The 24,805-nt window shown below is 36.7% G+C and overlaps 4 protein-coding genes across 5 annotated transcripts; 3 read left to right on the top strand and 1 right to left on the bottom strand.

Annotated features, from left to right (window-relative positions):
- Positions 1 to 144: 144 nt before the first annotated feature.
- Positions 145 to 2,120, bottom strand: LOC111777389 (UPF0503 protein At3g09070, chloroplastic-like). The gene has a single exon (XM_023656955.1). The coding sequence runs from the start codon at positions 2,005 to 2,007 to the stop codon at positions 304 to 306; it is 1,704 nt and encodes a 567-aa protein (XP_023512723.1). The 5' UTR covers positions 2,008 to 2,120; the 3' UTR covers positions 145 to 303.
- Positions 2,121 to 2,611: 491 nt separating this feature from the next.
- Positions 2,612 to 3,856, top strand: LOC111777390. The gene is made up of 3 exons (XM_023656956.1): positions 2,612 to 2,976; positions 3,287 to 3,427; positions 3,536 to 3,856. The coding sequence occupies exons 1-3, from the start codon at positions 2,761 to 2,763 to the stop codon at positions 3,686 to 3,688; spliced, it is 510 nt and encodes a 169-aa protein (XP_023512724.1). The 5' UTR covers positions 2,612 to 2,760; the 3' UTR covers positions 3,689 to 3,856.
- Positions 3,857 to 6,399: 2,543 nt separating this feature from the next.
- Positions 6,400 to 11,177, top strand: LOC111777845 (calmodulin-binding receptor-like cytoplasmic kinase 1). 2 transcript variants are annotated; one of them, XM_023657569.1, is made up of 7 exons: positions 6,400 to 6,552; positions 6,706 to 7,012; positions 7,093 to 7,340; positions 7,538 to 7,706; positions 7,800 to 7,889; positions 8,605 to 8,903; positions 10,592 to 11,177. In XM_023657569.1, the coding sequence occupies exons 2-7, from the start codon at positions 6,766 to 6,768 to the stop codon at positions 10,919 to 10,921; spliced, it is 1,383 nt and encodes a 460-aa protein (XP_023513337.1). In that variant the 5' UTR covers positions 6,400 to 6,552; positions 6,706 to 6,765; the 3' UTR covers positions 10,922 to 11,177. The 2 variants fall into 2 exon arrangements, with proteins under 2 accessions (XP_023513337.1, XP_023513338.1); XM_023657570.1 differs by lacking the exon at positions 6,400 to 6,552 and having other exon boundaries at positions 6,730 to 6,890.
- Positions 11,178 to 12,102: 925 nt separating this feature from the next.
- LOC111777292 (alpha-glucan phosphorylase, H isozyme) lies at positions 12,103 to 20,777 on the top strand. The gene is made up of 16 exons (XM_023656828.1): positions 12,103 to 12,520; positions 12,675 to 12,909; positions 13,539 to 13,718; positions 14,239 to 14,415; positions 14,502 to 14,587; positions 14,771 to 14,960; positions 15,035 to 15,127; positions 16,225 to 16,409; positions 16,495 to 16,612; positions 16,712 to 16,840; positions 17,026 to 17,244; positions 17,323 to 17,526; positions 17,901 to 18,059; positions 18,595 to 18,858; positions 19,642 to 19,832; positions 20,446 to 20,777. The coding sequence occupies exons 2-16, from the start codon at positions 12,700 to 12,702 to the stop codon at positions 20,570 to 20,572; spliced, it is 2,532 nt and encodes an 843-aa protein (XP_023512596.1). The 5' UTR covers positions 12,103 to 12,520; positions 12,675 to 12,699; the 3' UTR covers positions 20,573 to 20,777.
- Positions 20,778 to 24,805: the final 4,028 nt, after the last annotated feature.

The raw sequence follows: 24,805 nt of genomic DNA, 5'->3' as shown, positions 1-24,805 counted from the left end.
GGAATGTTAAGGTGGATATGGGAATGAAACATTCCTTATAAGAGTATGAAAACCTATCCATAGTAGACATGTCTTAAAACATAGTAGACGTGTTTTAGAACCTTGAGTAAATTAGCAGGGAGTTTAGGCGGTTACATTCGGGTCTAGCTAAACACTAAGCAATTAGCAACTGAAATTGATTTCACTTTTCCAGCTTTATCCAGCTCGTAATAAGAACATAAGTTTTATCTAAGGAACAAGAACAACTAGTCTATATAATGTTTATAATAGAAACTTTCCCGGAAGAAGAAGGGACGCACCTTTTTACATGACATGCTTGACACTGAAAGAAGAACTTCTTGGCCTGCTCTTTCCTGGTTTGCCTCTGCTGTAGCTCCTCAATGGTGTCAAATAGAACCTTAACAAGCCATTATCAAAGTTATTTGGCGAATACCTTACACTCCGATTCCTCCGCAACGTAAAATCGTCTCTCCACCTCGAACCGTTCAGTTTCAAATCATTCCCGCCATTGAATCCAGCTACTTTGCTCTGATCTTGACAGCTTACGCTGTAACTTCGAATGAGCTTCTGGCTAACGCAAGAGTTCGCTTCGCCATTAGCAACACGCCTCAGCTTTTCCCAAGACTCAGCAATAGGCCGATCACAACTTTCCTCATCATCAGACTTGCTTTCACCACTTCGCTTATGCATCATACCAAGAACACTTAATACTTTACGCCATCTATGCACTTTCTTGAACGTCTTTCGGTCAATTCCAGCTGCATCAAGAACAGAATCTTTGGAAGTAGCATCAGTGCCACTCAATTCGCCATCTCTGGTGGCTTTTGAGCGAGACTTGTTCAAATCTTTCTCTGTAAGTAGCACCTTTGCACCATAGAATAACTCTGTAGTTGCAGGAGATACCTTTGCGTTTGATATTAATTTCAAGTCATCGAAGTCCGCCGATGCCCCTTTTCTGTGTGAACTTGAACGATCAAAGCTCTTCCTCCGCCTCAGAGAAGACAATGAATCCATATAGTAATCTTTAGTCTGAGCCGATCCACCAGGGACTTTATCTCCTACATTCTTCGGAGAGCCTTCTGCTTCATCAGAAGGATCATCTTTCTCAAATTCAGTACCGGGGAATTTGGCCTCCTCCAAAACTGAAACCATCGGCGTTATCTTTGGATAAGTTTTTCCAACCAGATATCCATCCCAAGAAGCCCTTGCCTCATCGAACGAATACCGTGAATCATCCAACGATATTCTACCTGCATCGGCGGAGAATCTTGGATCTGTATCACAAGACATTCTTCCCAATCCATAGTCTCCAACCTCCGAACGAGTCTCTCCAATTTCAAGCACTCTCGACTTGATAGCCTCTGTTGTCACCGCATCTACATTGCAATTGTTACCGAGATTCTTTCGTTTTTGCTTTTTCCTCCATTTTCCGAGTTTCTTGCTGAAGACTGAAGCCGCTTCCCAGACACTCCCTGCAATTTCTCTTAAATCTCGACCTGCATTTTTCTTCCTCCGAAATTCGAGATCTATAAACTCTTTCACCGTCTTGAACTCAGCCTCCTCTCCAGCAAAATCATCGATCGTGCCAAGAGCCGGTCCAATTGTCCCTCCGGATGCCCTAAATTGTCTCTCATTTGCCACAGCCTCATGCAATTCAAAACCTAAATTCTCGGATTCGATCTCCACCTGCTGATTCCTACATCTCGGCTTATCTTCGCGACAGAAAAGGTCCGACAAGGAGTTTCCAGAGCGAACATCGCACGATTTCCGATGCTGCACCTGCAGTCGCCCGATGCTCGCATCACGCTTCGCTGCAGAGAAGGATTTGCTCCGACGGAGCTCCAATGATGAATGGTGTTTCTGAAGAGGCGATTCCTGTTGCGTGTCGAGATCAATCCCGGCGAGGCGCTCACGGAGGCAGGAGGCGCAGAATCCGGTCACTGGCTTGGTAGGATGACGGTGACATGAGGAAAGCCGATGCGATACAGTTTTGCCCTGCAGATTCATGGCTGAAGATGAACAAGGCACTCATGTCGCATAGTTACCGAGAGAGAGAACGAGAGAGAGAGAGAAGCAGAAAAAAGAGTAATTTTAGAAAATAGCCTCCAAATGTTTAGATTTTGCAGAAAAGACCCCTTTCAATAAACAATATTAAAGAAGACAATTTTACCCTTTCTTATTTAAAGTTGGTGGGTCAAATTTGCAAAGGCAAACTCTTCTTTCCTCTCAAATTTATACTTCAAACGTTAAGGTGAAATAAATACAAATAATGGGGTTAAAATTGTAATTATACATATAATTATAGACAAGACCAAGTAAATGTTTTGTAAATTATAAATAAAATGGAGGGTAGATTCGGTAAGTGTTTGATTGGAAGCGTCTTCTTGGGGTGTGGATGTGCAACCTAGAACCGTCTTGTTTCTTGGGTTTTGGTTTGGGGTGTGGATGTGCAACCTAGAACCGTCTTGTTTCTTGGGTTTTGGTTTGGGGTGAATAATGATTATGCCCAATTTGGAACTTGGCTATCCAGTCATCAGGTTGCTCGACAACTTGAGAACCAAAACAAATATTAATAAATAATAGCAATGTAAATCGATCAGACCCTTTTGCATCCGACGTCCAGACAAGAAATGCTTGAAAGGATCCACCGTCCATTTGAGTGGAGCACCGAACCGTACATACTCCTGCACCGCACTGGATCATTCAATAAAAATCTGGGTCTTTCGATAACCAGGATTGATCAATGAGGGTTCGAGAGAGATGATGAAGAAAATTGAAAGCGAAATCATGGAGAAGACGAAGCAGCTTCTGGAATTGAGTCAGGAGGAAGCGAACGCCGTCGAGAAACTCGACGTCCGGCCGAGGAAAGCCGGAGAATCATGCTTCTATACTTTCTTCGCTCTCAGAGGCATCCGAGTCGACCGCTCCGAACCAGGGCTCGTCGTTTGTACCCTAAAGGTCCCTCCGCGCCTCACAGTATGATTCTGAAACTCTCTGTTACTTTATTTTCTGTCTATTTCACTCTTTTTGCCCTAATTTTGGACCTAGTTCTGAATGAAGACGTAGCGAAAATCGATCGACGATCGGTTCTTCTGCGAGCGTATTAGTCGATGAAGAAAGAGCAGAGGCTAATTTTTCAAATTAAGCACTCAAATCACTCGAGCGCCGATTTTATCCTACTGATTGAATTTGCAACGTACTGTTGAATTGAGTACGCAATCGGAGGGGGAGTGCGGTCCTTTACCTTAATTGCCTAACGCCTCTGGTTTTCGATTTGTCATTTCAGGATCGAACGGGGAAACTGTCTTCAGGTGCGATCGCAAACCTAGTGGATGAAGTCGGTTGCGCCGTAATCTATGATGAAGCCCTACCGGAGCCGGTTTCTGTCGACATGTCGATTTCGTATATGTCGACTGCCGACGTCGATGTACGTATAACATTCTCCTTTACTCCCTAGATTCACTTCACAAGCTCTAAATCAAACAAAAAAAAGAAGAAAAATGAAATCTAAATTACGAAGTGTGAATATCTGCAGGATGAATTGGAAATAGTGTCGAGGCTCTTAGGGCAGAAAGGGCGTTATTCTGGAACCAGTGTGGTTATTAAGAACAAAGGGACGGGAGAAATTGTTGCAGAAGGAAGACACTCGTTGTTCAGCATACGACCGATTGTGAACTCTAAACTGTGAAAATGGTAAGTGCTGCCATTTTAATTATAGATCGAAAAAATATTTTCTGAATCTGCATCCTGATGTTGAGAGATTTGAACTTAGAACAGCACCTAAGTTGAAATGTAATATTTGTTGTATAAATTCTATTTTGGTTGCTCTCATTTGAAATTTCTTATATGTTAGTTTTTAAATTAGTCACCCTAACTCCATTATTAATGGACAAATTTGTTTAGAGAATTGATTTGTGGGATCTCACGTCCAACATGTCTTATATGGGTGTGGAAACTTCTCTCACATGTCTTATATGGGTGTGGAAACTTCTCTCTAGTGGACGAATAATACATTACTTATGTGGGTGTGGAAACCTCTCCTTGGTAGATGTATTTTAAAACTGTGAGATTGATAGTGATACACTTAACGGGCTAAAACAGACCATATCTACTTGTGATAAGCTTGGATTGTTACAAATGATATTAGAACCAAGGCACTAGGCGGTGTGCCAGCGTCTAGCTGGTCCCCACGAGAGTTGATTGTGAGATCCCACGTCGGTTGGAGAGAGGAGCAAAAGCGAACACATCGGTTGGTGTGAAAACTTTTCCCTGGTAGATGGCTAGGTGATACTTAATGAACTAAAGTTGACAATATAAAACATTCGTTATAAAAGTGTGTGGAAACCTTTCCTTAGTAAATGCGTTTTAAAATTGTGAGGCTGACGACGATACGTAATAAGCTAACGATGTGCTTGAGCTGTTACACGATTACTCTAATTCCGAAGGATATTGATCTACCTTTTGCTCAATCTAGAAAGATACTTCGAGCCCTCTATCCAAATTCTTTTCTGTCGGTGTTGACTATCGTAATTTATGAAATCTCTTTGCTTAATGGGATTCAAAAGATGTGAGCTTTCGAGAGCCCCATATCATGTCTCTATCGCTGCATGACTCTCTTTAGTTGCGAAAAACAACTCCGAACGTTTTTTCTTTCCTACTTCCGACTATGCATTCCTTTTCCCCTAAGCAAGTTCAAACTTATTTTAATTAATTAAAGATATTATAACCAAAGGAAAAAATAAAATAAAATAATGTAAAGAAGAATTTTCCAAATTATATAATAATAGTAATACTTATTATTATTATAATAAAGCCAGAAAGTTTGGACACAATAAACTATCATATTTCTTTTTAGGTCATATCTATAATATTTTAATATTTAGTTGAAAATGTCAAATAAACTATTTCAAACAAATATCAGTAAATAATTATATTTTTATTATTATTTTTGAGATTGGTATAATTAAACTATTAGATAGATTAATAGATATAATAAGTAAACGTTTCATTAGTAATTTTAGCAGTCAAAATGAAGTAAAAACAAAAGTTACGGTAGAAATATAAATAAAATAGCACTCATTTATAAAGTACATATTGCATTTATAATTTAACATTATGTAAATACCATGTGATAATTTTTTTAATAATATTGGATAGAATAGAAAAGTCAAACATTCGGTAAGATTTTATTCCGATAGTTTGAAAATTAAGAAAGTAATATTTAAATATATCTCCAAGGAATAATGGTATTAGGCTAAAATATAAAAATATAATAAATAAAAAACTGTCATTTATTTTTTAAATATTTCATTACGTGGTAGTATAGGCTGGTTTTTTAATTCCCCATCTTAAATTAATTAATTAATATTTTGATTCTTAATTATTAATAATTTCAAGAATTATATTTATAATTTGAGGTTTTACAATTAAAATAAATAATTAAATAATTAATAAAAAATATAGTTGAGCTTTCAAATAATTTGGATAATTTTGCGTTTACCAGAAGTCTCGACTTGACAAGAGTAACAAGGACAAAAGATTTCTTAGGCCATCATATCATTCATCATAATACTTATCATATCCCTTTGTTCCTAAGAAAAAGAAAATTCTTCGAGAAGATTTTGAAACTTGCAACCAATTGGAATTTGACAAGTCTTCGTTGTGGATTTGTAATAATGCAAGCCCGCCGCTAATAGATACTGTTCGCGTTGGCCCGTTACGTATCACTGTCAGCCTCATGATTTTAAAACACGTCTACTAGGGAGAGGTTTCCTTGTAAAGAATGTTTCATTCCCTTCTCCAATCAATATGGGACCTCACATGATTTCTCGTAAAGCTTCGTTAAGTTTTGAGTTAAATTTGTCTTTTAATTTTACAAATAAACTTTCATTTTTTTTAAATATATCTTTCCACTTCCAATTTTATGTTTATTTTAAATTAAGTTCAATATTAATTAATTAATAAAAGGTTGAAAATTAAAAATAATTAAGAAAGAAATTTGAAAATTTCATATCTAATATATTTATGATATACTCAACATTTTCTTTTTAAATTAATGAATTATTAGACATAAAATTGAATTTTACATTGAATATGCATTAAACTATACATTTTATATTTAATAGATTCATAAATTTTTTAAAATGTTCGACTTAGCTATAAAATTATAAATTTAAAAATTAAGAAAATAGAAAGGCTAAAAGGGTAAAGAATAGTCCCTACATGTGTATATATATATATATATAACATATATTTTCTTAAAAGGGTCGCAAAATACTGATATTTTCAAATAGGTCCTTTCAGCCAAAGCCAAAACATAGCCGTTAATTTTTTACGATAACCCTCCAAAAGTGAAATTGTAATTTAATATAAATAAAAAAAACAGAGAGCTCACTTCATGAGAAAATCACGGAGGAAACTGCGAAAAAACAACCGGGAAGAGAGACCGCGCATTATTGCCATTGCGGCGGCCGGCGAAGCAAACCAGTCAGCGGAGGGACAAAGTCAAGCGCTGAAGCCGACATCTCGCCGCCGTAAGCATGGAATTTTTTGGTATGTTCAGTATTTTTAGAACTCTAAAAGCAAAATTTAACCCTAACATTACTCCTTCTGTGCTTGACCAAGAGGCCCAGTCTTTCATGACTTCAAATTAAATGCTTCCATCTAATCATCTCTCCATTAAATTCTCAACTGCTTAAATTTTAGGAAGCGGATAATGATGATCAGATTTCCAAATCGAGAATCGCCTGAATTTTGGTTCTACAAATGAAGAACAGAGACGACTCTGACCCTCACTTCCAGGATCAGAGATCGCAGAGTTCCAACTCCCGTGCCGAACGGCGTTCCGGTGCCCTAAGCAAGCCGAATCATGAATCTATACTTTCATACAAGTACGTAAAAGCGGCTGTTTCTAGATTTTTTAAATCCATTTTCATCGGTCGGAAGAAGAATTCTTCGGATCGATCTGTAATCAGCACCAGAGAAGCTAATAATTCTCGCAGAGAAGTCTCCTGTGAGTTTCCTTGATTTTTGGTTCGTTTTGTTTGTTCTTCGGCGAGTTAGATGATTGATTTTGCTTTCTTTGATTTTTAGCTTTTTCGACGGGAAGCTACGGGAGGAACTCGTCGGCTTTGAAGTCGTATGATTCGTATGGTTCATACGGTTCCTCGTCTAGCTATCCCAGCGAATTTTTCTCATCTCCGGAATTCTCGATTAAGGATCTTTATAAGGCGACGGACAATTTCTCTGCTGCTAATGTTGTTGGGACTGGATCGTTTGGAACGGTGTACAAAGGGAAGCTCAAAGACGGTTCTCTTGTTGCCGTAAAGCGAGCCAAAAGGGTACGAAGTTCAAGTTTAAACTTATTTTCTGTTGATTCCTCGAAGTTATGGAACAGGTTGAGTTCATCATGAGTTCGAACTTGAGATTAACAATGAAAAAAGTTGCTAAAGCTATGATTCGAGTGATCATATTAATATAAATTTGACCATTAAATGCTTAGGGTTTAGATTTTTGACAGATTTGATACTTTTGGCAGAATGCGAACGAGAGGTGTTTGCTGAAAGCGTTCTGGAATGAGATACAAGCTCTGTCAAGGATCGAACATTTGAATCTGGTACGTTTGTATGGCTATCTGGAGCAAGGAGATGAGAGGATCATTATTGTTGAATACGTTGGCAATGGAAATCTTCGGGAACATCTCGATGGTAAGCAATTTTGATGAATCATTCTGAATTGTGATATCTTCTTGATGTATGCATTTAACTCAGAAATCTAGTTTATTGATATCTTTTGTGCAGGCAAGCGAGGAGACGTCCTTGAGATTGGAGAGCGTCTGGACATTGCCATTGATGTAGCTCATGCTATCACCTACCTTCACATGTACAATGGTACGCACATGATTTTCCTAATATGCATTTCGTAGTGCTTCTGTGAGATCCCACATCGGTTAGAGAGGGGAACGAAACATTCCTTAGGGTGTGGGAACCTCTTCCTAGTATATGCGTTTTAAAAACCTTGAGAGGAAGTTCGAAAGAGAAGGCCAAAAGAGAACAATATGTACGAGTGGGGGGTTTGAGCTGTTATAAATGGTATTAGAGCCATACATTGAGAGGTGTGCCAACGAGGACATTGGTCTCCTAAAGGGGGTGAATTATGAGATCTCACATCGATTGGAGAGGGAAACGAAACATTTCTTATAAGAGTGTGGAAACCTCTCCCTAGAACGAAATTCTTATAGGGGTGTGAAAACCTCTATCTAGAACGAAACATTATTTATAAAGGTGTGGAAACCTCTCCCTAGCAGACGCGTTTTAAAAACCATGAGAGAAAGTCCGAAAGGAAAAGTCCTAGGAGGACAATATCCGTTAACGGTGGGCTTGGGTTGTTAAAGCTCCATATCAATGAATATGCTACATATAATTTAAGGAGTATTAGATAATGAACTATTGGTTCTAATAGTACGAACGAATAAAGTTTCTATTATTAGGCTAGAGGCTTAAGAATCCCAATCACTTCAAAATACAAACTAGCTCATGTTGTTCAGTTGCTGAGTCGAAGAAACAGTGAGAAATCTGAATCTGAATGTTTAAATGTAACTGACAGATGCGCCAATAATCCATCGAGACATAAAGGCTACAAACATCCTAATCACAGAGAAACTCCGGGCAAAAGTGGCAGATTTTGGGTTTGCACGCCTGGTTGCAGAAGATTCTAACGTTACACATATATCAACCCAAGTTAAAGGAACGGCTGGATACTTGGATCCTGAATACCTAAGGACTTATCAGCTCACTGAGAAGAGTGATGTATACTCCTTCGGGGTGTTGCTGGTAGAGCTCATAACAGGAAGACACCCAATTGAAACAAAGAGGGATGTCAAAGAAAGAGTAACTATAAGATGGGTAAGTCTTTTATTAACTGCACCATTACGTAATTCTGATCCTTTATACCTTGCAATTTTATATCAAATTCTCTTGCCTGCAATACCTTGGGTGCTTCTTTACATTTTCTAGATAGCGACTATCCTTGTTCAGTTTAGTTTCCCTGCATCTAAAAGTGAATATTCAAATGTCATTTTGAAGATTCTCTGCACGTCCTTTTAGTTCACTAGAGTTATGTTCTGGCTACAACTTGTGACACCACGATGAATAAAATTGCAAACTTGTAACAATCTAAGTCCACCGCTAAAAGTTATTGTCCGTTTTGGGCCGTTACGTATCACCGTCAACCTCAGTTTTTAAAATGCGTCTGATAGGGAGAGGTTTCCACACCTTTGTAAAAAATGTTTTGTTTCCCTCTCCGACCGATATGGGATCTCAAAATCCACTCCCCTTCGGTGTCCAGTGTCCTCGCTGACACTCGTTCCCCTCTCCAACCAATGTGGGATCTTACAATCCACCCCCTTCCGGGCCTAGTGTCCTCACTGACACACCGCCTAGTGTCTGGCTTCTATAGCATTTGTAACAGCTCAAGCCCATCTCTGGTAGATATTGTCCGCTTTGTCTCGTTATATAGCACCGTCAGACTCATGGTTTTTAAAACGCATCTGTTAGGAAGAAGTTTCCCCACCCTCATAAAGAATGCTTTGTTCCCCTCTCCGACCGACGTGGGATGTCACAAAACTTGGGTTGAATGGATTCTTTTTGGCCTCTTAAAATGTGAAAGTGCTCATCACATGACAATTTCATTAGGAGTTGCATACACGTTCTTCCCACTCTTAGTTTTGAATACGTGATGTTAATGAATGAAGCCAATGTATTTTCAAGTATGGTGTTTTATTTCACTCATCTTCTTCGTCACATGGTATGTTCCTGTTTAATGCAGACCATTATTAGGTACCAAATTACCAATGCATATTAGGAACTCTAGATATCATGCAAGTAAATCCCACGTGTTTAAGTTGTCTACTGTAGTGTGAGGTCTGGTCTTAAATTTCTCTCTAGAAACTAATGGGTAGAGTAGCTCAAAAAGAACTATAGCAGTTTCTGCCTTGCCTAGACATAACGGACGGGAAAAGGTCTCCGATCTGCCTTATTGTGATCGGAGCATAGTTATTTGTTTTCAGTCAAGTTGTCTATCCCGTCTCTTTATAGGTTGGAGAAGAGAATGAAACAATATTTATAAGGGTGTGGAAATCTCTCCCTAGCAGACGCGTTTCAAAATTGTGAGGCTGACAGCGATACGTAACGGGCCGAAGCGGACAATATCTGCTAGTGGTGGGTTTGGGCTGTTACAAATGGTATCAAAACCAGACACCGAGCAGTGTGCCAGCGAAGGCACTGAGTCCACAAGGGGGTGGATTGTGAGATTCCACATGGATTGGAGAGGGGAATAAATGATTGCTTATAAGGGTGTGGAAATCTCATCCTAGTAGACGCGTTTTAAAACTGTGAGGCTGACAACGATACATAATGGAGTGAAACGGACAATATCTGCTAGCGGTGAGTTTAGATTGTTATAGAAGTCATTGAAGAGATGTTTTGTTGGGAACTTGGGTGAGTAAAATCTGTTTGGACTATACAAATGAGTATTTTTAGAAATATAAGGTTGTGGTATGAGCCTAAAAACAAACAAATCCAATATGATGCAGGCTATGCAGAAGCTGAAAGATGGAGAAGCTGTGATCGCCATGGATCCCAGGCTGAGAAGGACTTCTGCATCTACCGTAACCATGGAGAAGATGCTCAAATTGGCTCGCCGATGCCTCGATCCCTTGAGACCGTCTCGACCGTCCATGAAAACTTGTTGTGAGGAGTTATGGGGAATTCGAAAGGAATATAGAGATAGATTATTATCTTCTTCTTGCTCGGAGTCGATTCGTTCAGCAGAATTTCCAGGTGGAAATGCAAAAAACAACCAATATGTTTCTTTTGATGATAAGGAGGATGAAGATTTGTACAGCAAATTCCATTCTGTATAAGTCACCAACTTATGGCCATTTCCAGATAAGAGTGAAGCTTTTCATGCCTCCTTTCCATAGCTTTGAAGTAACAAGTCCTGGAAGTCTCTCTGTTTTTATTGTATATTTTATATTTTCAAAAGATTCCCCAAACAGCATTTATTCAAAATACGTTGCTGCACTTTCCCTTACCGTTTGAATTTTCATATTCATTCTGTTTCCTATCCTATGGGAAACAAGTTTCAATAATAGTCCACCCGACCCGTATGAGGTTCTATAGTCTCGTTGGACACACCCCTCTCCAATCGACGTAAGATCACAGAATCTACCCTATGGGGTTCAGAGTTCTCGTTGGGTTCTCCTCCTCTCCAATCGATGAGGATCTCACAATTCGCCCCACTTAAGAGCTAGCGTCCTCATTGACACATCACCCGATGTCTGATTTTGATACTATTTGTAATAGCCCAAGCCTACCACTAACGTGTATTGTCTGCTTTAGTCTGTTGCGTATTGCCATTAATCTCATGATTTTAAAACGTGTGTGTTAGGAAGAGGTTTCCACGTTTATATAAGCAATGTTTCGTTTCTTCCTCCAATAAATTCTTTAACTTTCAATTTTTTGTCCAATAAATATTTGAGATTCATTTGCTGATCCTAAACTAAAAATTTACGGTACATAAAATTTATATATATAAATATATTGGGATGGTGTCAAGACATATGGACCCTGTCGATGGGGATTGAGATGATAGGATGAGATGCGATATTGCATTGAGAGACCTTGGGGTCGAACTGAATGACCTGGCTTAGTGTAGAGGTAAGTCGATTGTGTCGCAGACGATTGAATATGCACGCACAGACGGCGTGTGTGGTTGAGCAAGTTTGTATTCCGCAGGAACGATGTTCGATTGTAGAAGACAAACCTTGTCTAAGGTCCGAGACAAAACCACACAATCGAGGCGAAAAATATACATGGGGCTTAATTAGTCCGTGGTGGTGGAACAGTGATTAATTTTGTAATTGAAAAAAAGCAGCTGACTGGACTAGCACTGAAATATCCCCAACCCCGCGAAGTGACCGGTTTTCGTCTCTCTCCCCCTCAACCGTCGAAGTACTTTTCAGGATCTTCCCGTGAGGGCGGGCGCGCCTTTTTTCTAAACAGAAGAAATTATATATTACCAAAAAAGAAAAAAAATAATAATAATCTCCAAGTTCCCAAGTCCGCGATTCTTTCTCTTGGATCCATTCATTTCCATGTGATCGTCACGTATGGTTCAATCACCTCCATTACTACACTTTCCTCTCCTATTCATCTTCTTCCTCCACTCCTTTCTCTCTCTCTCTCTCTCTATGTGTGATTCTCTGATATTTTCTCGAGAAAACTCCAAATATGTCCTTCCATTCTCTTTGTCCTCATTACCTTTTTGAGTTTGTTTTTCTTTGAATCCTCACCGATTTCACTTTCATTGTAGTCCTGAAAATATCTTTCTCGCTTGCTTTGCTTATGCTTTTTTTTTATTGATTCTTCGGCTTCACTCGGTGCGAATATTATTGGATCTCATTCTTGTTCGAGTTTCTGTGGTTATCGGCTCGCTATTTTGGAGCTGAAGTGTTGAAGCAGTAAGTTTGTACTTCTGTTGTTTGCTGTTGATTTGCAAGTTCTAATTAGGGCTCGGTATTTTGATTCTCGGTTGTTCTTGGCTTGGTTCTGCGACTTGCTGTTTCTTTTCCTGTTAGATGTTTTCTCTTCAACATTGTTATTGTTTTGTTTCAGGTTGATTTCGTTGTAGACTCTGAGTATGGCGACTGTGAATGCTAATGGTGGTGCGGTTTCTACTGGTTCTGTGAAATTTCCCGCGGTTGCGCATCCTTTAGCCGAAGAGCCGGAAGAGATTGCGTCTAATATCAAATATCATGCAGCTTACAGTCCTCATTTCTCTCTCTTCAAGTTCGAGCCCGAGCAAGCGTATTATGCAACTGCTGAGAGTGTTCGCGATCGGCTTATACAAGTACGTTTTCTAAATCTTCAACTTCTTGTGTGCTGAAATTGTATTCTCGAATTGCTACTGACCTGTGTGTTGGTCGAATCCTCCTTTATGCTTTGACATGTTTTTTTGTCGACTCTCTGAAATACGATTTATGTTTGGTTCTTTATTGTGGTGTTGTGGTGTTGTGTAACTATCTTTCAAATGATTTTGAACATGAAACTACTAAAGAGCGTCTAACAGTCGAACCTTGCTTATTGAATGCTTTCTAATTGTCCCGATGCGCATCAAGGCTCAACATTTTGTTCTAGCGTTCGGTAGATATTTACCGTTTGATCTGGATTGTTTGCATTCACATTTTACGCTTGTTATCAAGGATTAAAAGCATTCTGCAACAATTAAGATTACAGATAGGAGATTAAACTAATCATCAGATTTCAATTGACAAGTGTTTCCTGTAAGAGGCTTATCTATAATGCATTAAGAGACAACAAAGTGTGTAGCTAATTTGAGTTGACTGGTCTACTATATTTGAATTGAGTATATTATGATGAGTGGTTGCATTTTTTCATTTAATCTAAATATGAATCTGCACTAACTTTGATTGATGGTGGCTGAACTGATGGTGCTACTTCTCATCCGTCACTCTGCAGCAATGGAATGAGACCTACTTGCATTATCACAAAGCTGATCCCAAACAAACGTACTACCTATCAATGGAGTATCTTCAGGGCCGAGCTTTGACCAATGCGATCGGAAACTTGAATACTCAGGATGCATATGCTGATGCTCTGAATAAATTAGGACATGATCTTGAGGAACTGGTTGAGCAGGTTATTTTCAATGTTCTGTTCATTTGAAACCTGTTTTCTGCAATATTTAAGAGGTCTTGTGTTTGCCCATTTGTTTTCTTCTACTGAATACTGTGCATGCTTTTCTTGAAAAGAAGCGATCATTAGTAGAAATTTAGTGGTGAAGGCTACGTATTTAATCCTTTCAACCATCAAATATGGCAACCAAAACCATATTTTTTTTACCAATAGCTCATTTATGACTCAAAAAATTCCATGCATGACTGTTGGTCCATATCCTGACTATAAATATATTTATATTCTCTGATATTTCAATGTTGACTTTAGCTTCTCTAGGAATCAATGACCACATGAATATATTGATAATTTGACACAGGTTGTACTTTTTATGCTTTCTCCACATCCTGCTGGCACATAGCTAATGTATGATTTTGTTGATCTATAATATCACATTTTAGATTTGAGTTTAGTCAAGTAGCCCTGTGTTTATAGTTTATCTTTTAACATGCACAATGTTGATATTGTAAATGACTTTTCATAGGAGAAAGATGCTGCCCTTGGAAATGGTGGACTTGGAAGGCTTGCTTCATGTTTTCTGGATTCTATGGCAACATTAAATTTGCCTGCATGGGGTTATGGTTTGAGGTACAGATATGGACTTTTCAAGCAGCTGATCACTAAGGATGGCCAGGAGGAAGTAGCTGAGGATTGGCTTGAGGTCAAGTTCCCATTTGAGAAAATCTTTAATCAATATATTTCTACTTCGGACATCTTTTAACACTTGTATTTGTGAAAATCATGCAGAAGTTTAGTCCTTGGGAAGTTGTCAGACATGATATAGTATTCCCTGTCAGATTCTTTGGTCATGTGGAGGTCAAGCCCAATGGATCGTAAGTTTTATGTGTCGGCTGAACTAATTGCCTCAACTAGTCCATTTTGAGAAGACATTGTAGTTATAAATGTTTAAGGGCCAGAATACATGTCAGAATTGATCATCTTACTTTAAAAATTAACTTCACTGCTTTGGGCATAACTCTTGGTTTAGTGAAAGTTGTGCATTGTGTACCTAACAGCCGAAGATGGACTGGAGGAGAGATTGTACAAGCTCTAGCCTATGATGTACCAATTCCAGGATACAAAACCAAGAACACTAATAGTCTTCGCTTGTGGGAAGCAAAAGCACGTGCGGATGATTTTGACCTTTTTCAATTCAATGATGGACAGTATGAATCTGCTGCACAGCTTCATTTTAGAGCTCAACAGGTATGTTACAAATTATCATACTTGAAAGGTTGTTCATGGATTTGGCACATTAACAGGTTTATTATCATTTGCAGATATGTGCCGTTCTATATCCTGGAGATGCTACAGAGAATGGAAAACTCTTGCGACTAAAACAACAGTTTTTTCTTTGCAGTGCGTCACTGCAGGTTGGGAGATTCTTCATTTTTTTTTTCTTTTCACGAAGGCAATTTTTTAGTCTTGTGTTGGCCTGGGATATCTTTCCTTCAACATTGAGGCATATTAAGAATCTCATGATGGTTCAAAAAATTATGTTCGTATATGCTTCTTTAAATAATTTTAGTATGAACAAAAGCATATTTCATTTGCTTTGTGCAAGTTACAACTGTGCTAGAAAAAAAGTATTTGGTAACTATATCATGCAACTATATATATATATATAGGGTGAAGATATAATTTCTAATACTTGTTTTTGAAACATAATGGAAGTATGAATATTCTTATAAATAAAACAGCCGGTTGTTTGTTTATTTTTTGAACAACTTCTCATTAATATAATGAAAAAGAACAAATGTTCAAGGGTTACAAACTCTTAAAGTGAGTGAAAATAAAATAAACAAAATACAAAATCAAGAACTTAGAAACAAATATGACCAGGCCAAGTAACCTATGAATTGTTCAAAATCCTTACCTAATGAGAATCAAAAGAACATGAAGCCAGAACTTCAACAAACAATTATTTGCTGCTGCAACCGTTTTTGATAGTAACACTTAGATATGCATCTCAAAATTAATGCCAAGTTAAATGTGCCTGTGATTGTAATTGGCTTAGTTAAAGTTTCTAACAATTATAAAATATACAATCAACCCCAAATGGATGGCTAGTGAGTTTCAATGGTGCGAATTTTAGCAAATGGTACTACTGCTGGTGATGAACCAGCCAGGGGCGAGGATATAGTGTTAGTTTATGTCATGAGAGGATCAAGTTGGTTGTATTAGTTGTATATGTAGTGATAGCAAACACGTGCATGATATAGTTCTAATCTAAATCCTATAATCTAACGAAGAAAGTTTTGATCTGGTTATACAATTATTAGGTTTGTTGGGCTGAGAGTTCCTGCAGACCTAGGTGCTTTTTGCTAGTAATCGTTAGATATTCAGAATGTCAATGTTTTCGTTGATTATGTGCACCTGTTCTCCGTAAAAAATGATTACGTGCATCTGTTTGCTGCCTGCTCTTTGGTATTTTTTCCTCATCTGACAAGGATATCCAAATCAATTACAGGACATAATTTCAAGATTTAAGGAGAGAAAGCAGGGGAAAGATTCATGGGAGTGGTCTGAGTTTCCTAGCAAAGTTGCAGTGCAACTAAATGATACTCATCCAACCCTTGCAATTCCTGAACTGATGCGATTACTAATGGATGATGAAGATCTTGGATGGGATGAAGCATGGGATATAACTACAAGGTGTAAGAAATGTATATATGAGATCTTTAGGTTATTATGTTTTGGAATTAGAAGCTAAATTGGACTATGTTGAAAACTGGATCAGGACTATTGCTTATACCAATCACACTGTCCTTCCTGAAGCACTTGAGAAATGGTCACAACATGTGATGTGGAAGCTTCTTCCTCGCCATATGGAAATTATTGAAGAAATTGACAAGAGGGTACAAGCCTCACTTTAGAATCAAAGTTGTTTTTCTTCTTTCAACACTTAATTTCGTTTACTTAGATTATTTCTTATAGAGCTTGGAAAAACCTTACAGTTTGTTGCAATGATCCATGCTGCTCAAAATAATCTTGAGCATAAGATAGACAGTTTGCGGATCTTGGATAATAATCCTCAGAAGCCAGTTGTTCGGATGGCTAATTTGTGTGTTTTATCTGCGCATTCGGTGAGAAATCTTACTTTGGGAAAGAATATTTTATGCATTTTCTTCTTCTATTCAAGCATTGTTGTATTCCGTAGAGTGAGGTTCTCATTAGCTTTTTAGAATTCACCTTTAAGATTTTAGTGCTGTAGTTAATCTTGTGAGGAGGATCTCATATTATTAATTCCTTTTGCCTATTGTTATTGTAGGTAAATGGTGTTGCGCAGTTGCACACTGATATCTTAAAGGCTGAGTTATTCGCAGATTATGTAACAATATGGCCAACAAAATTTCAAAATAAGACAAATGGCATTACTCCACGCCGATGGCTCCAGTTTTGCAACCCTGACCTCGGTAACATAATAACCAAATGGTTGAAAACAGAAGACTGGGTGACCAACCTTGACCTGCTTGCAGGTCTCCGAAAAGTACGTCTTGACTACTACTTATTTGGAATTCAAAATTTCTTTAGTCTAATTTCATTCTTGCTATGTTCCTTCCAAAAGATTGCGGACAATGCAGATCTTCAAGCGGAATGGGCATCTGCTAAAATGGCTAACAAGGTGCGGTTGGCAAAGTATATAGAGCAAGTGACTGGCGTTAGCATTGACCCAAATACTTTATTTGACATACAAGTTAAGCGCATACATGAATATAAAAGGCAACTGCTGAATATCTTGGGTGCAATTTATCGATACAAGAAGTTAAAGGTATAAAATACTCCTTAGTTACATTCCACTATATTGCCGAACAAATAAGTGATGTATGAGTTGGGGGTCGAAACATCGTGTATTTAATAGCATCTGTAATCATATCTGAGTTTTCATAATAGCCAAGAAATCCTTTTCTTCTAAAAGTGCTCATTATATATATATATATATATATATATATATATATATATATATAGATAGGTTGCCTGCTTATTGTGCTGGTACCATTTCACCAGTAGTGGAATATGAATGTTTAATTAAGTAGTCTTTGATTTTTACTCTTTCAATATATACACCCAGTTTGAGCAAGNTTTTTTTTTTTTTTTTTTTTTTTTTTTTTTTTTTTTTTTTTTTTTTTTTTTTTTTTTTTGCAGGAATTGAGTCCTGAAGAACGGAAAAAAACCACTCCACGGACTATTATGATTGGAGGAAAAGCATTTGCTACATATACAAATGCCAAGCGGATAGTCAAGCTGGTAAATGATGTTGGTGCAGTTGTCAACACTGATCCTGAGATCAATAGCTACTTGAAGGTATATATTTTGAAGTGGGCTCTTAGTATTTTCATCTTCATGCATGATTTTGTTAGTTCGCTAGTGGCTTGAATGTTCAATTGGTGCTAAAATTGTTGCATTCATTTCTCTTAGATTTTATAACATGAGGGAATAAGTTAGAAAGCAAGAAAGGAGTTATTCTGAACTTTTCCTCTGGATTACCGTCGTGTCTCCTTTTTCTTATGTGCTTATTATGATGTTTTAGCTATTTCGCTCATCGAGTAGGCATTTTCTTTGTGGTTTTAGATTTATATGTTTTAAATATGTGGTTGCTCTTGCTGAGAATTATTATTAATTTCTATAAATTTATTCTCGTATGTAGAGATATTTCTTTAGAATTAAAATCTACAAATGTGTAGCGTTATCAGATGGTACACCTTTCAAACACACGAACAGAAGATGAAAAAAGAGAGTTCTTATAAAACCATATCTAAATGATTACCCACGTTGAGCCTTAATGGCTTCTTAAAGCATTTACTTCTGTTTAACTCTGCTGTCTCGGCAATATTTTCAGGTTGTATTTGTTCCAAATTACAATGTGTCTGTGGCAGAGAAGCTTATTCCAGGAAGTGAATTATCACAGCATATCAGCACTGCTGGCATGGAGGCTAGTGGCACTAGCAACATGAAGTTTGCCCTTAATGGCTGCCTCATAATAGGAACATTGGATGGGGCTAACGTTGAAATCAGAGAGGAAATTGGAGACGAGAACTTTTTCCTATTTGGTGCAACAGCAGATGATGTCCCTAGGCTCCGGAAAGAGAGAGAGCTTGGGCAGGTGTGTGCCTTCCTCTTTTATGTTCAGTATTTTTTTTTTTTTTCCTTGTGAAAATTGGTTCACGTAATATGTCATCTAACTATCAAAATCACGATTCAATTATTTCGTTCTTCACTTTGCTAGTATTATTCATATTAACTTTTCTTTTTCGTTCTTCAGTTTAAATGTTCAAGTAAACTAGATTTGTTTTAACAAAATTTTCAACATTGAAATAAAAGTCTAAGTAAATGCTCTAGTCTTGAAAAAAAAAGGATTTGATGAAGTCTACATGAATTTTTCTAAAACTTTAGTTTTTATGCTTCAATTAATTAATTATTTTTTATTTTCTTGATGCAAATATTCTTGCGCTTGATGAAAGATTTTTTTTAAAAGGAAAGACTTGGACACTCCAAATTATGAACTTGAAACTTGTATTACACTGATGCTCTACTCGTAATGGTCTTCATGCTTCCTATAAAGACTCTGTGCTTGATTGAGGACCTTAATGAAAGTGGACAGTGGGTTTGCTACCAAAGGACTTGGGAGGTGGACCTCAAATCCATTGTGTTTCCAAATTCAAATCACTGGTCCTTATTCTTACTTCTTACCCGCTCCTGACCTAGGAATGGAATCAAAATTTAATGAAAGTGCCTTCAAAGCATAACTTTGGATTGTATGACATGCTCCGTTGCTTACATCTTTCTGGAAAACTCCGAATTACAAAATTTTCAAATTCACAACAACGTTCTTTTGAAGAGTTTCTACCTTTTGTACTCGAATTAATTTTCCGTTTCTACTATGCAGTTTAAGCCAGACCCTCGATTTGAAGAGGCCAAACAGTTTATAAGGAGTGGTGCATTTGGAAACTATGACTATGGCCCTCTCTTGGATTCCCTTGAGGGGAACTCTGGCTATGGTCGTGGTGATTACTTTCTTGTTGGTCATGACTTCTCAACCTACATGGATGCACAGGCAAAAGTAGATGAAGCTTACAAGTAAGAAACTGATTCTTTTAGATTTTCTCCCCCCTTGGTTGGTTGTTTAGTTTAACTGATGCTGCTAAATTATCTCATCGATTTTGATTATTAATTGTTTGTCATTTAGATATTTTAGTTTAACGGATAAACCATTCATGTAAGCATAAGGGCAATGGTTGTTTCTCAATCATGGAAAATTTGTCTAAATGATTATGTTTTCTCTGAGCGTCCTACTGCTGGATTGGTTTGCTACTTCAGTGAGTCAAAGAGTTTGAGTGAACGCAGATAGGGAGAGATTTGTTCCTTGATAGCCAGTTAGGCACTATTTCTTTCTCCATAGCACAGATAATCAAGGTATTCTTATTATACAATATGATACACTCAGCCTCTACTACATTACTAGTGAAGCATCATGTCCTATATATTTAATTATAATTGACTAAGCCTCCATATTTTGAGTCTTCGTAAACTTCCAATTTTCGCAAGATTCCTCGAAATCATGCCTTCAACAATAACAGTCAAGTTTAATGGCTTTTGGGTTTGTTCTACTGCTGCTTGTTGGTTAAACATCAATCTTAGACCATCCAATCAGCAAAAACAAGATTTGCCTAACAACATATGCGTTCTGCAGGGACCGACAGTTGTGGCTGAAGATGTCGATATTGAGCACAGCTGGGAGTGGAAAATTCAGCAGTGACCGAACAATTGCACAGTATGCCAAAGAAATATGGAATATACAGGAGTGCCGTGTACCATAGTTTCAACAGCCTAGGTTCACCTTGTCTTAAATTAAAGGAAATAAGAATTCTGTACGACGCTAGGTATCTCAATTATCTCTCTGCTTTAATTCACTACTTGCTGGTACTAGTAACACTAGCGGAGTACAATATAAAACTTTTCATGTAATATCATATTGTGATGCAATTACCTGTTCAATTAATAAAATTTCCGTTTGTTAGTGAAGCTTTTTTAGATTAGAGGTTGGCTTGTAGATTCCGTGGTGTCTACTAAAAACGTCATGGAGAATATATTGTCGTTGTACCTCGTACCTCACCGTGAACAGTTGTACATACTCGACCTTCTAGTAGATCAAGGAGAGCATTAATCTACTTCTTTATACGTTCCAGATGATTTTGAATTCCATTTGATAAATTGCAATGCAAAACTCTTACTAGGCCCCTGATGACTTATGTAAGATTGCAAATCATTTTTTGAACGATGATCCACACTTAAACTTAACAAGGTTGCCGGTAGGCCTTAGTGTACTACCCTCAAGGATTCATCTTCGATTGGCTTGCTAAAAGAAGTATGGCCCATAAGTTGGTAAGAATTTTTTGCTTCTAAGACTACTCATTGCATATTGATATGATGTATTGTTGACTTATCGTACAATTGATCTCTGTCGCAGATGAAACTACTCAGACACGAGATGGTTTTTCATTTGACAAATCAATTGATTGATTGATCCGATGATTGGATGTGTTGAGCGATGGATCAGCTACCAAGCTTACCAAGCCGGTGAGAGAAATAATTTTGTTTAGTTTTACATTTTAATCATTACGTAATTATTTTTTATACACAAAGCATTAAAGAATATATATATCTGAATTGAAGATTGATTAAATTGATTGATGGAATCCATGGCTAATACCTGCATTATTAGTAAAAATCATGAGCTTAGATTCTCAACTTTTGGCAGCCGACTGGGTTTTTCAAATTTGGTGCCTCAACTCTCAGAGTTGAAATAAATGAGGTGTTTTTCAAATCTTGAAGTGGAAGGGTGGGCTGTCATGTCATGCCTGGCTAATGGTACTCATCATACTACAAATCGAGGTAAGATTGAACTTTTACTATCCAATAAAGTAATAGATATCTCATTAATTGACTTTTAATCTAAAATTTCTTGTGTTTTTAGAATCAGATTAGTTGTTTCCATCATGTTAATTGCTATAATTAAGGAACTCTTTAACTACAGTTGTTGATCTAAATTTTATCTGGCATGATTAAAGAAAAACTAATTGGGGAAAGTAGGGAATGACTTATTTAAATGAACAAAGTTCTTAAAGGAAAAAAAAAATTATGAACTGTTACTGTTCACAAGAAGTTTATGCTCTTCCAAGGGAAAGAGTGCAGGAGAAAACTAATTCTTCATGGTGCCATGTGTTGTGTGCCTCGCATGCTAATTTTATAATTATTGTGGATATATATAATTTCTTGTTTCTTATTTTCCAAAATTTTAAATTAAAAATATAAAACTTTTGTCGTTTATGTTTTGAGAAAAAAAAAAAAAAAAACTAGAAACATGAGTTACCAAACACTTCTGCTTCTTACAAAATTAGAAACAATAAATAAGATACTAGAAATAGAAATAGAAACATTACCAAATGGGAGCACTATTTTATGGGAATGAAAATTTACGGAAAGTTAACTTTTTGTGCATTTGGCGTTCAACAAACGTTTAAATCAATCATAACACGTGAATTGTTTTATTTATTTTTATCTAAATACAGAAATTACTTGTTAAGGATTTATTTATTATTTATTTATTATTATTATTTTAATATTATTTTTTTTAACATGAATCATAAAACATTGTACACAGATTCTGTCACTGTCCAAGTTATGGCCGTGAATTATGACAATTGAGCTTGCTCATGGCTTCCCTTTCAATGACATGCTCCAATATAATTGGTCAACGGTCATTTCAGTGACGGGCAAAGGTACCTTTTCTTTTTTCTTTTCTCTGTGACTGGCAAAGGTGGATACATTATTTCATAAACTTTGCACGTATAATTTCACGTCTAATTTCTTGCCTTGGTGAGGGAAAAATAGCTAAATTTGGAGCCTAAAACAGAAGGATTAAAACATCGATGGTACACTTTTCTTACTAAATAAAATCTTAATGCCAAACCCTAAATTCTTGTAATAACTACGTTAAGGTAGAATAAAGACTGGTTATGGAGTTTAGAAAAGTCCCCTACGGAAAGAGCATCCCCAAATTGGAGGGCATGTGGCTAGACTTTAGCTTAAAGCACATTAAGGTGAAGGCCTAGCAATGTCGAAGTTAAAAACTAACCTAATATGAGCTTGACTACCAATGTAAAAACAATACCACTAGCAGAAAACTTGTTGCCCATTAAGTATGGATTGTCAAACACGACAAAAAAATATATGCACTTTCTCCCCAATAGAAAACAGGTCGCATCCCTTCTTAAAAGAGATTCAAATTATCTTGAGGTATTGCGGTCAAAACTCAAGCTTATTTCAAATATAAAAAAAATGAATGCTTACTGGCTTGCACTTTAGAGTATACGTGGTTGATTATCACATCGGTGCAAGGTTTTGTAGTAAGTATATTAGGCAGATGACTTGAATTCACTCCGAGCTCTAGTTTAATAACTCCTCTTATTTAAGGTATAACTATTCCCCTCATTTAGAATCTCATATCAACCAAATAGATAATTTTTTTTACTATCTCTAGATTTATTAAAGTATTTAAGTGTGACTTAAACCTAAACATGACAGAATATATCATTTCACCAACTTACCACATTCTAGATATAGCTACTCGCCCTTTCTAGGATCACATATATCTACAAGATATATAAATACCGAGTAAAAGAAGTGAAAGAAATAGGAGGAGAAGAAAGATTTGTTTATATCTCTAAATTTTATTTAAGTATTCCAACGTGACCTTAATCTCAATTTGGCAAACATATCATTTCACCAACTCTATAGTTGATCAAAATATATTATCGTGTCTTAAATCCACATCTCTGGATCTTCACCATCTAGTTCATTGCACCACAAATCTATGAATTTGAATGCTTTATTCGGTAGACCGTAATTTCCACATGCAGTTTGTTTCTTGTCATGGTGATGCATGGTCCATAGACGAGATGGAAATGGCAGCTGCCTGCCTCTTGTGAGATGACCAATAATTTAGCGACAAAATGAAAATGACACTTTTTAGTAGAGGTCCTGTCAACTCCAGGTTGTGAGGGTTGTCGCCAAGTTAGTTAGTAGGTACGTGTGTTGTCTTGTCTTGATTGGACATTGTCATTTAATTCAACTTCTTACCACTTAAAAGGTCTAATCCCTTCATCAGTATACTTAATTTTAGCCACAAGGTAGTTTGGGGTTCATAACACAGCTTTGGTCTAGTTATGAACGGTTAGTTAAATTGAAATTTCCTTATTTATTTTGCTTAACTTATAATTTTTTTTTTGAATTTTTAAGTTTATATCTAATAGATATTTTAATTTTAAAAAATATTTAATACATCTTTCTTTACCTTCGTGTTTATTGAATTAAACTTTAAAATGGTTCTAAAGATCATTAGTTTCAATTTCTTTCGGTTACCTGTACTTAATTATTTTTATGATTGCGATAATTTATAATTTAACCCCTTTAACTCTAAAGTTGTATTTATCTCTCCCTTTCTTAGCTTTTATTTATTTATTTATATTTATATTTATCTCTCCCTTTCTTAGCTTTTGTTTATTTATTTATATTTATCTCTCCCTTCTTAGCTATGCATACATTGTAGGAAGAAAGGTTTTGAACCAAAGTCTAGGAAGTAGAGTAAATTCACTGAATTTATTATTATTATTATTATTTTACCCACAGGACAGACAAACCCCTGGCTTAATCATTCATTTGCCAACCCCAAACCCAAAATTCCATCATTAATGATTTATTGTTATATTTTTATACTAACAACCTTTATTTATATTTTTGTTTGTAATAATCGTTGGATGAAAGTCTCACCTCGACTAATTTAAAGAATGATCATGGATTTATAATCAAGGAATACTATCTTCATTGGTATGAGACCTTTTAGGGAAGCTCAATGCAAAGTCATGAGAGCTTATACTCAAAATGGACAATATCATACCTTTGTAGAGAGTCGTTCAACTAACATGGTATCAGAGCATCATTCTTAACATGGTATCAGAATATTGCCCTAAACTTAGCCATGTCAATAAAAT

Source organism: Cucurbita pepo, chromosome LG16, assembly GCF_002806865.2.
Source record: "Cucurbita pepo subsp. pepo cultivar mu-cu-16 chromosome LG16, ASM280686v2, whole genome shotgun sequence".
In the NCBI taxonomy this organism is placed as follows: Eukaryota; Viridiplantae; Streptophyta; class Magnoliopsida; order Cucurbitales; family Cucurbitaceae; genus Cucurbita; species Cucurbita pepo.
Note: the sequence above shows the minus strand (reverse complement) of the source record. Positions and strands in the feature narration are given on the sequence as shown.

What these genes read in the sequence shown, in the direction of transcription:
- LOC111777292 (XM_023656828.1), top strand. Translation starts at nt 12,700, where the DNA reads ATGGCGACTGTGAATGCTAATGGTGGTGCGGTTTCTACTGGTTCTGTG. An exon ending in TTGAAGAAATTGACAAGAGG is followed by an intron (nt 16,613 to 16,711) that starts GTACAAGCCTCA and finishes AAAACCTTACAG; the next exon opens with TTTGTTGCAATGATCCATGC. An exon ending in AAAGTAGATGAAGCTTACAA is followed by an intron (nt 19,833 to 20,445) that starts GTAAGAAACTGA and finishes TGCGTTCTGCAG; the next exon opens with GGACCGACAGTTGTGGCTGA.
- LOC111777845 (XM_023657569.1), top strand. Translation starts at nt 6,766, where the DNA reads ATGAAGAACAGAGACGACTCTGACCCTCACTTCCAGGATCAGAGATCG. An exon ending in TTCTCGCAGAGAAGTCTCCT is followed by an intron (nt 7,013 to 7,092) that starts GTGAGTTTCCTT and finishes TTTGATTTTTAG; the next exon opens with CTTTTTCGACGGGAAGCTAC. An exon ending in TCTTCGGGAACATCTCGATG is followed by an intron (nt 7,707 to 7,799) that starts GTAAGCAATTTT and finishes TCTTTTGTGCAG; the next exon opens with GCAAGCGAGGAGACGTCCTT.
- LOC111777390 (XM_023656956.1), top strand. Translation starts at nt 2,761, where the DNA reads ATGATGAAGAAAATTGAAAGCGAAATCATGGAGAAGACGAAGCAGCTT. An exon ending in AGGTCCCTCCGCGCCTCACA is followed by an intron (nt 2,977 to 3,286) that starts GTATGATTCTGA and finishes TTGTCATTTCAG; the next exon opens with GATCGAACGGGGAAACTGTC. An exon ending in TGTCGACTGCCGACGTCGAT is followed by an intron (nt 3,428 to 3,535) that starts GTACGTATAACA and finishes GAATATCTGCAG; the next exon opens with GATGAATTGGAAATAGTGTC.
- LOC111777389 (XM_023656955.1), bottom strand. Translation starts at nt 2,007, where the DNA reads ATGAATCTGCAGGGCAAAACTGTATCGCATCGGCTTTCCTCATGTCAC.